General features: G+C 46.4%; 2 protein-coding genes across 5 annotated transcripts; both read left to right on the forward strand.

The window, feature by feature from the left end:
- Positions 1-1,994: 1,994 nt before the first annotated feature.
- HOXB8 (homeobox B8) lies at positions 1,995-8,588 on the forward strand. Of its 2 annotated transcripts, XM_075036406.1 has the most exons (4): positions 1,995-3,182; positions 4,270-5,116; positions 5,913-7,422; positions 8,414-8,588. In XM_075036406.1, the coding sequence occupies exons 2-3, from the start codon at positions 4,696-4,698 to the stop codon at positions 6,218-6,220; spliced, it is 729 nt and encodes a 242-aa protein (XP_074892507.1). In that variant the 5' UTR covers positions 1,995-3,182; positions 4,270-4,695; the 3' UTR covers positions 6,221-7,422; positions 8,414-8,588. The 2 variants fall into 2 exon arrangements, with proteins under 2 accessions (XP_074892507.1, XP_074892508.1); XM_075036407.1 differs by lacking the exon at positions 1,995-3,182 and having other exon boundaries at positions 4,133-5,116; positions 5,916-7,422.
- Positions 7,511-13,009, forward strand: HOXB7 (homeobox B7). Of its 3 annotated transcripts, none has more exons than XM_075036408.1 (3): positions 7,511-8,114; positions 8,794-9,147; positions 12,055-13,009. In XM_075036408.1, exons 1-3 carry the CDS (start codon positions 8,018-8,020, stop codon positions 12,306-12,308), a joined length of 705 nt encoding a protein of 234 aa, XP_074892509.1. In that variant the 5' UTR covers positions 7,511-8,017; the 3' UTR covers positions 12,309-13,009. The 3 variants fall into 3 exon arrangements, with proteins under 3 accessions (XP_074892509.1, XP_074892511.1, XP_074892510.1); XM_075036410.1 differs by having other exon boundaries at positions 8,056-8,114; positions 8,865-9,147; XM_075036409.1 differs by lacking the exon at positions 7,511-8,114 and having other exon boundaries at positions 8,744-9,147.
- The last annotated feature ends 1,542 nt before the right edge of the window (positions 13,010-14,551 follow it).

The raw sequence follows: 14,551 nt of genomic DNA on the forward strand, positions 1-14,551 counted from the left end.
TCCAGCGCTCTGGATGATTCCCTTTGTTCTTTTTTTTTTTTTTTTTCCTCCCTCCTTTCCCTTTTTTTTTTCTTTTCCCTTTAAAGCAATTCCAGGCTGCCAGAATGCTGCGCCATGCACACAACAACAACAACACACACACACAGAGGCACCCCCACGCTCACACACTCGAAGTTCTGGCGAGACGTCTGGGCTTGGGAAGCTCTTTATCGGTTTACAGCTCTGGCCTTCCCCCTCCAGAGCAGAATGACCAATTGTTTAGTCTCGGAATTTGAAACAATAGCGGTTTTCAAAGGCAAACCCGTTTTGCCTCTTTTTTTTTTTTTTTATTGCCGGGTAGAGCGACTGCATGGTGGAGCTTTCCGCGCGTAAAACTTGGGGCGAGGAGGAAAAACTCCATTTTCCTTTTTTTTCTCCCCTTTTTCCTCCCTCCCCTCGCTTTTGGCTAGTTTGATTTCCCCAGGTCCTTCATTCCCCCCCCCCCTTTTTTTCTGCTCCCCCCCCCCTCCCCAGCATCTCCCCCCCCCCCCCGCTCCCCGCGCCCCTCCGCGCAGGCTGCGGCGCCGCGGCGCGCCGCTAGGTGGCGCCGTTGCTCCACGCTAGACGCGCGTCTCCCGCGCTCGGCCGCGGGGCTCCGCGTAACACCTTGATTTCATTAGCGGCAGCCACCGGGCTGTTTGCTGGCGAGCATGAATAATCCCGAGGCATAAAATATAGGGTTAATTATAGCTATTTTGCCGATTTTATAGGTTACATCTATTTTTTTTTCCCCGCGAGTGTAAATTATGTGAGGCTAAAAAAAAAAAAAAGAAAAAAAGAGTTCATCTGATGCTGGGATGCGGTGAGAGGTGGGACACGCATCTATTTTAAACGTTCATTTAAAGGGGAGAAAAAAACCCCAAACCATCGGGTTTTGTCTTCTGCTAGTTCGGGTGGAGGTGGGAGGACAGCTTAATTATCTCCAAACCGAAGATTTACGCTTGCAGGACTGGAAAAGAGAGTGGCTCCAAGAATTCGGGGAGAAAAGGCGCGCACAGAATCAGGACATTTTTTTCCCTGGCTCTTCACCTTAGCCGTTAGGATGATCTGCGCTTTCTCGGCTCTTTATTTTATATGTTTTAGATTCATAGGCATCGTGGGAAAAAAAGCCAGCATAAGCTTTTTAGGAGTTGAACCGGTCATTTTTGGTATAGTTGCTCCATCTTTTGGTAATGCTGCTGCTCTTTGCCGAAGGTCTTCACTTAATATGCTTGCAAATATTTTTCAGTGCTACAAAATAGTAAATTAAACCAAAAGGCTATTAACTTACCACGTTTTGTGATAGGTATAAATACTCCACTGGTGCCGTAGCAGCAAAAATGTAAACTTCTAACTCCATTAGTTCACTTTTATTTTGGCCTTTGTTTCTTCAAAATTACAAGACCGAAATTATTCAGATGTTCCAGTCCTTCAGCGACAAATTCAGCTACAAATAACATAGAAAGGAACTGTGGCAATAATTTCAGCATAGGTTTTCTTTCAGATTGTTATAAACAGGTATTTTCTGAATAAATGTTTCTCCGAAGTTGCACCAGAAAATACACCCCTTCCTCGATAAGCAGTATTCTGGGGGAGAATGTAACAAATTAAACCGATACACACAATAGACCAGGATGCGATATGTTGTTTTAAGAGGCGAAGTTTAAGCATCTCAAGACTCTGTTTAAATGCTAGAAAATGAAATACAAATGTAAACAGAAATAGATGGGGAAAATAAAGGAAAACCCTGCCCTTGTGCATTCAGTAAAATGCAGAGCAGTGAAAAGTTAAGGTTTACCTAGGAAAGGGTTTGGGGTTCTTTTTTTTCCTTGTGAATTCCTAATAAATCTTTCCTCCACTGGGTATTTATAAATTATCTTCTCTCTCACAGACACACACACGCACACACACACATACATCCCCACTTGTTTTTTCTTATAATAGAAACATTTTCCTTTCATCAGGAATCTGAGTACAGTATAGGAATGATTTAAGATCAGCCATTGATTTCTGGTGCATTGGTGAGTTACCATCACATCATGACCATAAAATTCTACGGCACTTGATAAAAATGTTAACTTCCAAGAACAACTTCACTCCCGCCTTCTTGGGGTCCACGTACGAACGGGAATTCCTGTTATTTTTTACTTTACAAACTTCAATAGATGGGAGTACGCCTGTAAATACACATAGAATAAGATAGCTTCTCTTCTAAAAATACTTTAGTCGATTCCTTTTTTTTTTTTTTTTTTCTCTCTTTCTTGAAAATTCTAGTATCGAGCATCCCCATGCCAGGCTGCAAAGCTCTATTTACTTGTGTGCACCATTTCTGGGGTTTTATGTTCAAAGATGAAACCAAAATCTGCTCAATCGACAATAAAAGTGTTGAGAAAAATAAAATGTTAACTTGTCTTTTAGGGGGGAAAAAGCCTTAATTATACCACTGCAAGTACTCCAACAACAATAATTACTTGAAAAGGCTCTTAGACTCGACTGAAATTATCCCTACACAAAATAAAGGAAACGTATTTACTTAAATTATTTCTCTAAGGATGGTTTTAAAGTTTTATTCCGTTACTATCTTTGTTTTCTTTCTTTCTCTCTCTCTCTCTTTCTTTCTGTCTTTCTTAATTCCCTGCCTATTCCCACTGCCAATTTTAATGCAAGTATTTCTTTCTTTTTTTTTTTTTTTTTTTTTTTTTTTTACCAAAGCCCTGGCAAGACAGACTAACCGAAACATTTCAACTTTTTCCTGTTTTCCATGTTGTGGAGGTTGAAAATTGTCCCTCAGTTGAAGGCAGGCATGAGAGAAACCGCCTTTAATTCACCTTTCTCGTGTCAAAACCGTGCAGAGGGATGCAACGAGAAGCAGCAGAAATCTACCCAGGGCAAAGGGGAAAAGAAAAAAAAAGGGAGGTTTAAAAGAGTGTCTTTAACTCCTATTGAAGGTTGAAGGATTGGGAAATATAGCTGGCATTGCGAGGAGCTTGGAGGGGCGTCGTGGGTGTTTAGGCAGGCTGGGGCAGCGTTTGGGTTGGGAGGGTTTGGTGTCGTTATTAGCTGAAATACGTCTCGGTAATATTTGCTGACTGCGAGAAATGAATTTCAAAATCTACCCCCTGTGTGTTTAGATGGTGGAAAATCGCAGCGTTGGCATCTTAGGGGTAAGTTTGCTCCGTTGTTACCAAATGCCAATAAAACAGAAAGCCTGTCTCCTCTCTCCCTTACCCCATCCCCCTCTTCTCCCCAGTTTTCATTAGAAGTATCATGCAAAAATTAAAAAAAAAAAAAAAGGGGGAAAAAAATGGAAGTTATTGAGGACGGGGTGAGGTAGGGAACAGCCATCAGTTACTGACCATAAAGGTTCTGTTCTGGATGTGATAAGCGACACAATACTTTGAGTTCGCAATCATCCCCGACCACATCTTGAACAAGTCCTCGGCGGGGGAGGAGGCGGGGGGGGGCTGCGGGAGAGACACAAAAAGTCAATGTTATATATGAAAAACTATAATCATTTTAATTCAATATTGACACCTCAACATCTCGCTGTAATGCGGACGGGTCCAATCGAAACCTCTGGTTTATAGCAGTAGAGGAACGAACTCGTAAAATCCTAACGGCTTTTATGTAGTGCGGTATAAACAACAACAACATCCCCGGCTTTATGGCGTTTTATAGTTTGTTAAACAGTTTACAGCCTTTTTTGGGGCTATTACAAATGCAATTCCCTTCATGTGATAGTTAAACCTTTATCAATAATAAGGAAATTGATCATTAAAATGTTAAATATGACTACCTCGTTTGTTTTAAAATATGTTTAGGGTAAGAAGCTGTATGATTTGATAACTTGTATTAAAATACCAATTACATTTATAGGACCTTTTAAAACTGGTAGCAATTAAATCGTGTTCTTTTACAGTTTTCCAAAGCGACCCTGACATTTAAAAAGGCTAAAACTGCCTCGTTAAAATTTTGAAATTAACGACTGCGAGCGCTTCTCTTTAATTTTCCAACACTCCCCAAAAATCAATCTTTTGGGTGGTCTAGGTATGTGATTTGTTGTGAGGCGAGCGATATCTCATTAATGTAGGTAGTTAAACATATTTAATCCGTATATTCACCCCACCTCCTTCTCCCTTCCCCTCTCGCTCCCTCTCTCTCTCTCTCGCTCGCTCCCTCTCCCTCTCTCGCTCCCCCTCGCTTGCTTTTCCTTCTTTATTCTCTCACACTCTTCCTTTCACAATCATGCAGTGCAGAGTCCGTGTGGAGTAAGGAGAAGCCAATAGGATGAGGTTTTGGTAATAGATGCAAATGATCATGAAAAGACACTGCAAAATATGAAACAACTCATTTGCGCTGAAGTAAATCACTGAAAACTGTTTATGAACTGGCATCTCTTCTTGGAAATGTAAAGCGAGAACTCTTTAAGTGGCGATTTTTTTTTTTTTTTTAGGGGTGGGGGGGAGGAAAGAATTCAATATCATGCAGGCTTAGAGTTTTGATTATATCCTCCTTTTATATTCCTGGAAATCACAAACTGTCGTTGCTTAGCATCTTAGCGCTTTCTTTTTTTGCTAATAGATTCCCGTGGTCTGGTTTGGTTGGCTTCTTTTTTTTTTTTTTTTTTTTTTTTTTATTTTCTTCCTCCTCCAAACAAATATTCTTATTTAAATTAAAATGAGCTCTTATTTTGTCAACTCACTCTTCTCCAAATACAAAACCGGGGACTCCTTGCGTCCCAATTACTATGACTGTGGGTTCGCTCAGGATCTTGGGGGCAGACCCACGGTGGTGTACGGACCCAGCACGGGGGGCACCTTCCAGCATCCGACCCAAATCCAGGAGTTTTACCACGGAGCATCCTCACTCTCCAGCTCCCCTTACCAACAGAATCCCTGCGCCGTGGCGTGCCATGGGGACCCCAGCAACTTCTATGGCTACGACCCCTTGCAAAGGCAGAGCCTCTTCAGCGCCCAGGAGTCGGACTTGGTGCAGTACACGGACTGCAAGCTTGCTGCCAGCGGCCTTGGAGAGGAGGCGGAGAGCTCGGAGCAGAGCCCTTCTCCGACCCAGCTTTTCCCCTGGATGCGACCGCAAGGTGAGGCGAGATGGAAAGGACAGCGAGGAGGCAGCTCCTGAGCCCCAAAAGTAGCCCTCTTGCTTGCTTTCTGCCCCTCTCGCTTGCTTGCTTGCTTTCGCTCCCTTTTTCTTCCCCGGTGACTGTATTTTACTGCTTTATGGGGGTAAACTTTTGCACTTGTAAATTGCTTTATAGTTTAATTACCCTGAAGGAGACCTTTTCTTCTGGGGGCTGAGCGAGCCGGGCTTTCTGTGGAAGGAAGCGTCCTTAAAGTTTATGGCACTTTTATAGCCTTAAAAAGCCCCTTCATTTTTGTTTTGCGTTTGATTTGGGATTTCGGTGGTGCTGCTTGCTCTCCCCGGGCTGCAGCTCTTTTTTTTCTTTTCTTTTTTTTTTTTCTTTTTTTTTTTTTTTTGCGGGATCCCAAAGAGCCGGAGTCTGTTGTTGTTGTTGTTGTTGTGGTTCGGGTAATAATAAGTGTGCAAGTGCAGGCTTTAGCTGGGCTGCTCGGAGTGGGCTGGTGGGTGATCCCCCCCCCCCCTTTCCCCTGTCACCATCACCCCTTTCCTTTATAACCATCTTCCCTTTTATAATATTCTACAGGAGCCTTTCCCTCTCCCTGTTTGCTTCCTGCCTTTGCTCCTGCGAGTCCTTTCTTCCTCCCCCTCCCGTGCCTCTGTGTGTGTGTGTGAGTGTGTGTGAGTGTGTGTGAGCGGGTGTGAGCCTGTGTGTGCCTATTCCCGAGCCTGGTTTATGTATCTTTCAACCTCCTTCTCTTCTTCCCCTCTTCCACCCAACCTTTGCAATTCCCCAGCAGCCGCTGGACGGAGGAGGGGGAGGCAAACCTACAGCCGCTACCAGACGCTGGAACTGGAGAAGGAATTTCTATTTAATCCCTACCTGACCCGCAAACGGAGGATCGAGGTCTCGCATGCCCTGGGATTGACAGAAAGGCAGGTCAAAATCTGGTTCCAGAACAGGAGGATGAAATGGAAAAAGGAAAACAACAAAGACAAGTTTCCCAGCAGCAAATGCGAGCAGGAAGAACTGGAAAAACAGAAAATGGAAAGAGCCCAGGAGGTGGACGAGGAAGGGGAAGCACAGAAGGCGGACAAGAAATAAAAGGATTTTTAAGGACTGAAAGGCAAGCGCTGCTGGGGTGGAAGAGCCCCTGAGCCCCACGTTAATGGCAGTTAATGTAAGGGAGGGGTGGGAAAAAAACCAACAATGCATAGAAAAGAGAAAGGAAAAAAAAAACCCTTTTATTGCTGTAAAACAATATAGCTGTAAGCACCACTTTCCTGATTATCCTTTGATACAATGAACAGTATGCAAAAGTGATCGGGAGGTCTCTCCTGCCTTTTGCCAGTTATTAACTAGTGGTAGTGTAACGCAATAGCTTATGTAAAACATGACTGTGAAATTTTCTCTCTCTCTCTGTCTTTCTCTCTGTCTCTCTCTTCTTTCCTGGGGGGTGGGTTGGTTAACATAGCTTTCAATGCTATAGGAGTTACGTGAAATTACATTTGTGCACTTTTTTTTTTATTTTCCACCTCTTTTTGTTGTGGTTTATCTGTATGTACTGGAGGTAGCTATTGAAACAAACATCCCAACAACATGAAACTGCCTATTTATGCTATAGTTATCTCTCTCTTTCTCTCTCTTTCTCTCTTCACTTTCCTTACTTCTGTTCTTTTCTTTGGTTCGGGATTTTCTTTCTTTTTTTTTTTGTTTTTGTTTACAATTTTTAAATGTCTCTTCCAAAAAAAAGGGAAAAAAAAGAAAAAAAAGACAAGAAAAAAAGCTTTTTTCTCTCCTTTAGTTAGCATGCGCACAGTGAAGCAAGTTGTAAAGTGATCTTTAGGTTAACTGTGAAAAAGAATGTATACTGTATACGTGAATTACTTTATTGGGGGAACTAATGATATATTTTGTTGTTCTTTCATCACTTTGTTCTATTGTCTAAACCTGGAAGCGGCGGAAGAAAGTTACAATAAAGTTTACAAGCGAGAATTCCGTGACATCATTCTTTTACCCTGCTCCATTTCCTCCAGGACCACTTTGATAGAAAGGAAATAAAAGTCAATTGTGTCGGAGCTGCAGCCCTGGCCATCAAAGCCTTCTTTGCCTGGAGAGATGCTGGCGGGCTGGATCGCTGCTGGGACGGGCGGAGGCAGGGACTGGGGCCGGGGAGCTGCTGCCTGGGAGCCGTGGGGAAGGGGGGGGGACCCGGGGCAACTGCGATGGCTTCTGCTCTTGTTGTTGTTTCTAACAGTTCCTGGGTGGTGACAGGTTGGGAGGCTCGGTGGAAATCCTTCCTGAAGGTAACGTGTGCTGTTTTGGTTTTTTTTTGTGGCTTCCCCCCCCCCCCTTTCTCTTTCCTCCTTTCTCCTTCCTCCTTTCTCCCTCTTTCCTCTCCCACCCCACTGTCCCCGCAAGATGAAGCCCAGCTCTGGGTCTCCCTCTCCTTTCCTCCCACTTATCTCGCTGGGAAAAAAAAAAAAAAAAAAAAAAATCTTGGCAGGCAGTCGCGCAGCTGAGCTGCTTTTCTGCTCCTTCGCCTCTCAAGCTGCCCTGCCATGGCAATAGAGGAGTGCGGGGATGCACACCCATCCCCTTGCAACATAACCTTGGGAAAGGAGAAACAGCACAAACCCTAGATGCACATCCACCATTGTCTGGGCTGCTTTTCCTGCCTGTAAGACTTTCTTTCTTTCTTTCTAACTCCCCCCCCCCACGACCCCCCTAAAAAAAAATTGAAGCAGATCACATTTTGGAAGGTCTCTCTGCTTCTCCAGCAGAAAGCAAATCAGCCAGCTGGTAAGGTTTTACTTCTAACTGTAATTGAGTCCTGCAGAACCGCTGACACGCTAAACAAGGGATCTGTACACTCTCTATTTTTCGCAACAAGAAAAGCAAATGCCAGCTCAATACGAAGCTCAAAGCCCGTGGCACTGGAATAAATTAGATATAGAGCTGAATGGCATTTGGGAAAAAAGAACCCTGAAACTATTAGGTATCAATGAGACATTTGTCTTTTTTTTTTTTTTTTTTTTTTGGGGGGGGGGGGTGGCCGGGGAGGGGGAGAGGGTCAAGGGGGGAAGGGAAGGAATTATGTACAGTCTTGTGAAAAAGTACCTCGGAGCCGAGGAAATGGTGCGAAGGAGGGAATTTTAGAGGGGATCAATAAAGGGATAAATAGAGCTCCCTTCCTTTTCCTCCAGCAGAGAGAGACCGAGAGGGAGACGCTGGTTTATCAGCAACGTGCTTTACCCCCCCCCCCTTTTTTTTTTTCCCTCTTTCTCCCTCGCTTAGAGCCGAAAACTGATTACAGGTTGCTTATCGACTCCAGCACCAATTTCACCCCTTCCAGCATAGATCTTGGAGGGTTTTATATCGCATCAATTATTTATCATATTTTATAAATCCAGCAGCACCACAATTTTTTTTTATTTTTTTTTTTTTTGCCCCCGAGGAGGGAGCGGCCGGCGATTGGCGCCGCCGGAGCCACGTGCCCGCGCGTCACATGGGCCGGGAGGAAAAAGGGCTCCTTTTTGGTGTAAATCTGGACTCTAATTCCGTAATATATCACGGTACCTCGTAAAACCGACACTAAAACGTCCCGACCTACAAATCACCCGGCCAAATTATGAGTTCATTGTATTATGCGAATGCTTTATTTTCTAAATATCAAGCCGCAAGTTCGGTTTTCCCATCCGGAGTCTTTCCCGAGCAAACTTCTTGCGCTTTCGCCTCCAACACCCAGCGAGCGGGGTATGGGGCCGGATCCACGCCTCCCTTCGCCGCCTCCATGCCCGGGCTTTACTCCAGTGGCAGCGCCGTGCACCCCCAGCCCCCCAGCATGTATTCCTCCGGTTACGGCCTGGAGCCGGGTTCTTTCAACATGCACTGTTCCCCTTTCGAACAAAATCTCTCCATGATGTGCCCGGGTGATGCCTCCAAGCAGAATTGCAGCAAAACGGACCAGAGGGATTCAGATTTGCAAAGCGACAGTAACTTTCGTATCTACCCCTGGATGAGGAGCACAGGTAAGCCCCAGCCTCCCTAAAGAAAAGAGCCCGGGGTCGGGGGGGGGGGGGGGGCTAAGGGGAGTGTAAATTATTTGCTGGCGTGCGCGGGGGGTGGCGGAGGGGGAGGGGAGGGGGGAATTGTCCCCAACTCCTTTCATGACGTTTCACCGAAAACGCATCTTCAACGGAGGGAGAGAGCGAACACCATCATCATCACCACCCCCCCCCCCGCCATAAAGCCATCCTTTTAGCTTTAAATATTTATTGGTGTTGCTGGGGCTGTGTATGTGCCATGCAAAAGGCAGTTTGTCTTAGTGGGGACAGACAGAGCTGCAGAAATAATGGCCAGCCCCTTCTTCTCCTATATTTACAGGATGGAGATTGTGCTACCCCCATGTAGGTATAGATATAGATTCTGAAAGAAACTATTTATGGGAGGTGCTTGCAAGCTTGGTTTGTTTTCTGTTAAATTGCAAAACCTTCATTTGCCAGCCCCTCACCACAATGTCCCAGACACTGCAATTAAGCGTAGCGTGTTGCCATCAGAAACAGCAACGCATCATTCCCGGGGCAATTAAAAGCCCCGCTCTCAAAACGGTCACACTCCGGCCGGAATCCGGATGGATGGACGGACGGACGGATGGATGGATGGATGGAGGGGGGAGGACGTTTATCTGTGTCACCTCCCTACAAGCATCACCGCGGAGGGGTGCGGTGCGCTCCGCACCTTGGGCAAAGCTTTCTGGGGACCATGGGGCTGCCCAGAGTGGCCTTGCTGGGGGCCTGGGGAGTCCCACCCGCGACACCGCCGCTCCGCAGGGCAGCTCAGCTCCGCGGAAGGCCGCGCAGTGTTCCGCAGGAGCGGAGCGGGGGCCGCCCCACGCCGGGACACGCAGCCCCCCGCACATGTGTCTCAACCCCCCAAAGCGACTGAACGACGGGCGGCCGCGCTGCTTTCGGTCCCCGAGGCGTTCCCTCTCAGGGCATTAATGTCAATTAACATTGAATAAATATTCATTTCCCTCGATGGAGCTCACCGGGGCCGGGCTGGGAGCTCCGGGCTGGGGTGTCCCCGTCCCCTCCCAGCTCGGAGCATCCCGACCGGTGTCCGTGGGCAGGCGTGGTGGTGTTTACACTCGTGTAATCCTGAGAAGGGGGGGGAAAGGGCTGCTGTCCCGGCTGGGAGAGGAGAGGAAGGCGTGAGTTCATTTTCCAGCAGCCCCCGGTTTCGCTCCTGCCTTGCCAGATTGCAACTTGAGAGCATCCCTGCGGGCGAGCCTCCCTCCGCGGCCAAATATTCGGCGAGGGTCTTATTAGTAAACCTCAGGGGTGAGCGGAGTGCGGGCCAGCCTCCCTGGGAAGCAGAGGAAAAAGAAAAACAGTGAAGCAGCCAATGTATAGCGGCTTATAAAGGCAGGAGTTACCCTCACACTTATTTGGTGGTCAGTTCTTTCCATTACCTGCTCCATAATTCATTCACTTTTACAGTTGATTTATCAAAGACCAAATATTTTGGGTCGTAAACACTTCATCTCCGCTTTTATCTGACTTTAGATTTAAGAAGCCCCCCCGCCTTACCCCCCTTTTAGCCTGTGATGCTGCGAGGATCCACATTAGAGAGGGTTTGGAAGTGGGGCAAACGCGCGGGGTTCTGCGCTCAAAAAAACCCTGGATGCTCTGGGATCTGCTGAGCCTAAAACCCGAGAAACTCGACCTCGGTCGTAAAAGTGGGGTCCCCCCCTCCTGCCCACCCCCTTCCCCGTCCCTCATGCCCACTGTGCGATCGTGCTTGTGGAATTTCATCAGCGAGCAGAGATAGAGTTGTCATCCCTATTCAGCAGCAGTTTATGGCTCTCCCCTCAGCGGATTTTACAACCCACATTCCACGACCTGCACATTTTTACTTTACAGCTAGCCTGGCTATTTTGCTTTTTTTCTCCTTTTAATGACTGGATCTTTTCTTCTTTTAAAAAGAAAGAGGGGTGGGGGAGAAAAAGGGAAGAAGAAGAGGAGTCCGGTGGAATGTGTGGAGGAGAGGCCGAGGGCTGCTGTTCGCCATCCCCACTGCTCTGGGAAAGAATACATTATACCATAGATATACATAGCATTTACATAGAAAATAGAGTCAGGATCACAAACACCATATTGTAGAATTATTTCCAATCACATTCCAGGAAATGTCGGGTGGAGGGGACAATTAGGAGCTGGGCCCTTTCCAAACCCCACTTGCAGGCAGCTGGAGGGTCGGGGGGGGGAGCTGGGGTAAGTGATGAGGCGCAAGAGCATCCCGGGGGTAACAGCCCCACTGTCAGCCCCAGAAGTCACTACTGAGCCCAAAAGATCCCCTGAAATAATTAAGACCATCACACACCTTCCAAGCAGGCACCCTGATGACAGCTTTAAGAGAGGACAAATAGCTGGATTTGTGTAGGTAGCAGATGCCTCTCTCGCTCTGCTCGACTGTATTTTCTGTATTTGTTCGCCAACCACCCGAAATTTCTGGTATCTAAATGAAAATTAAAGCAGGAGCTCAGAGTCTGAGCGGTGCTACGAGGGCAGGAAACTTTCTGAAGTTTGTTGTTCCCTCGGAGACACGCACAGGCACACACACACACCCCAAAAAAGCGCTGCACGCTTTTCCTAGATGAAGGGAAATTAAAGCCGGTGCGGTTTGGGGGCTGAGAACAGGGAGGGTAAGGCAGGGAAATCCTCAGGCAGAAGGAGTTGATCCTGCAAATAAAAAGAAGGGCTGTCCCAGGTTGCACAGGTCCTCCGAGGATTTTGTCCCCCCGTGGGACCGCAGTGGATGGGTGCTTGCTAGACTGCACCCAAAAACCAAAGCAAGAGCGCAAACCGAACCAGCAGCCCCCCAAACCATCTCCCCCCAAACCCCCCAACTGATCTAAATCTGCATTCATTTCCCAGGCACCGACAGAAAACGCGGCCGCCAGACCTACACCAGGTACCAGACCCTGGAGCTGGAGAAGGAGTTCCACTACAACCGCTACCTGACGAGGAGGAGACGCATCGAGATCGCCCACGCTCTGTGTCTCACGGAGAGACAGATCAAAATCTGGTTCCAGAACAGGCGCATGAAGTGGAAAAAAGAGAATAAAACTGCCTGCTCCGGCTCCAACAGTCAGGAGAAACCAGACGCGGAGGACGACGAAGAGGAATGAAAGGGGCGAGGGGGGGACGCAGGAAACGTGGAAGCCCACGCGAGAAGAAAAGGGGGGGAAAACACACAGAAAAAGACTATATATGAAAATAGATACATGATAAGTGCATAAATAATTAAAAACCCTAGGAATGATACATTGTGTTTCCTGACACTGAAAAAAATACTACCTATATTAAAGTTTGTTTGGTTTTTTTTGTTTTTTTTTTTTACAATAGAATGACTATCTACCTATTAAATGTGGCTTTAGAGTCAGAATAGACACATTTTTCTATGTGAGTCTTCCTATAGTACAAGTAATTTGTAAATCTCCGTTTGTACTTCGCTGTGTACTTTTTGGTATGAAGTAACGTGGTCGTGTTTAGCACCTTTAATTTAGAAAATGTGACCTGAAAGTCTGAATGCAAATTACACTTAGCGTATATAGTCCTGTACATAATATGAATGATTATTACGCCTTCTCCCTGTAACCTCCGTGGTTCTTTTCTCCTTGCTATGCTCTTTTGTCTGTGTATATTTTTACCTGGATTTCTTCCTTGTTCAAGTCTCTACGGAAAAAAGAAGAGGAATTAATATTGTGCTACGTAAAACATTGTATATCAAAGTAGCAAATTATTTAATTGCGACGCGTTGCTTTTTTTTTTATTTTTCCCCTTGTCTGTGATCATTATTCTTCCAAATAAAAAGGAAATCTCCAATAATCTACCATCACGTTGGGTTCCTTCCCCTTTTCTTATTAAAAATAACAGACGGGATTTTGGAATTGCTTCTTCCCCTGTAAAATAAATGTACTAAAAGATCCTTTTAGATTAATGCACGCCCCGATCTATCATCCTAAAGTTCTCTCTTTTTTTTTAGGGCAGCCACTCCCTTCAAAATTTTAGTACCTTTTCAATAGATTCGGCGAATATACTAAGATATAGATGATATTCGGGGCTCTCGAAGGGCGCGCTGGTCTCCTTTCTCTCTCTCCCTCTGTGATTGCGCTGGGGCTATTACTGAAGTAGGCAAGAGCATAAAGGAGGAATGTAAAGAAGCCAGAATCAGCCCAAATAGTCTTTCCGCCCCGTATTTTAATTCTCTTCTTCTGGTAACTAATTTGTAGAAAAGCGATCTATTTTGCCGTGCCTTTAGTATTTTTTTTTTTTTTTTTAGATTCTCCCTCCGCCCTTCAATTACTTTACTGCGGACTGGAACTCTTTCATTAGCACCAAATAATGTTTAGCATCAAAGCACGCATAAAATAAATTAAAGCAATTAAACGCAGGAAAAAATCAACAATGCAAAACAAAAGGCGAGTAAATTTAAGCACTTGCGCGGGGGAGCATCCTCCGCCGCCCTCTCCCCCCCCCGCCCCTGCCTGTTTATTTACATTGCCAAGCTGCGCAGTAAAAGACGCGGATTCCTCCCGCGGAGGCTCCACGTAATTTACTCCACAAATGCGTTGCGCAAGATGCACAGGGAAAAAAAAAAAAAAAATTTAAAAAAATGCAGTCAGCTTTGGAAGGACTTGGCGATGGCAGCTTTCCACCTTCTCCCCTTCCTTCCCTCTCTGTCTCTCTGCTTTTTCACCACCCACCACCACAGATGACTTCATGTCCTAAGTGAAGGCGCGCAGGGCATCCTTTAGCAGGTTTTCGCGAAAATAAGATGCCACGTCAAGCAGCTGCGCGCCCACGTCTATCATACAGATTTGCAGTATATGCTGTATATGCCAATTATGGGAAGCCCATTATTAAAGTCAGCAGCTATTACGGCTTTTGCACACTGAAATTCTCTCTTGAAGGGAAAGGAAAAGAGAGGAAAATCTTCCTTTTCCCTTGAAATCCCTTGGTGCAATCTCTTTGCAGGAGCCCTCTGTGCATAGCAGGGATGGGAAGGAAAAAAAAAAAAAAAAAAAGCAGCGGTTCCAGAAATTTCCCCCCCCCTGTTCCTGGACCGCAGTGGCCCGGCTGGCTGCCCCCCCCCTGCACGGACCTCTGCGGTCGGGGGGCAAGTAGGAATTGAGGAGAATTCCAGGAAAAAAAAAAAGGCAAAGCGAGTCACACCGACGCTTTAATACGCTGAAGCCAGGGCAGCGGTTTTACCGGTGGGGTGACCCACCTTGCCGGATCCCCCCCCACTTCTCCCCGCGCTGTAGCGGGGGTCGCGGGGGGACCCGGCGGTTCTTGGGGGGGTCTTTGGCCGTGGGGAGCCCGGCAGGCACGAACCCCGCCGGCTCGGCTCTGCCCAGGGCATGGGCAC

The sequence above is a fragment of the Buteo buteo genome, chromosome 9 (genome assembly GCF_964188355.1).
Source record: "Buteo buteo chromosome 9, bButBut1.hap1.1, whole genome shotgun sequence".
Classification (NCBI taxonomy): Eukaryota; Metazoa; Chordata; class Aves; order Accipitriformes; family Accipitridae; genus Buteo; species Buteo buteo.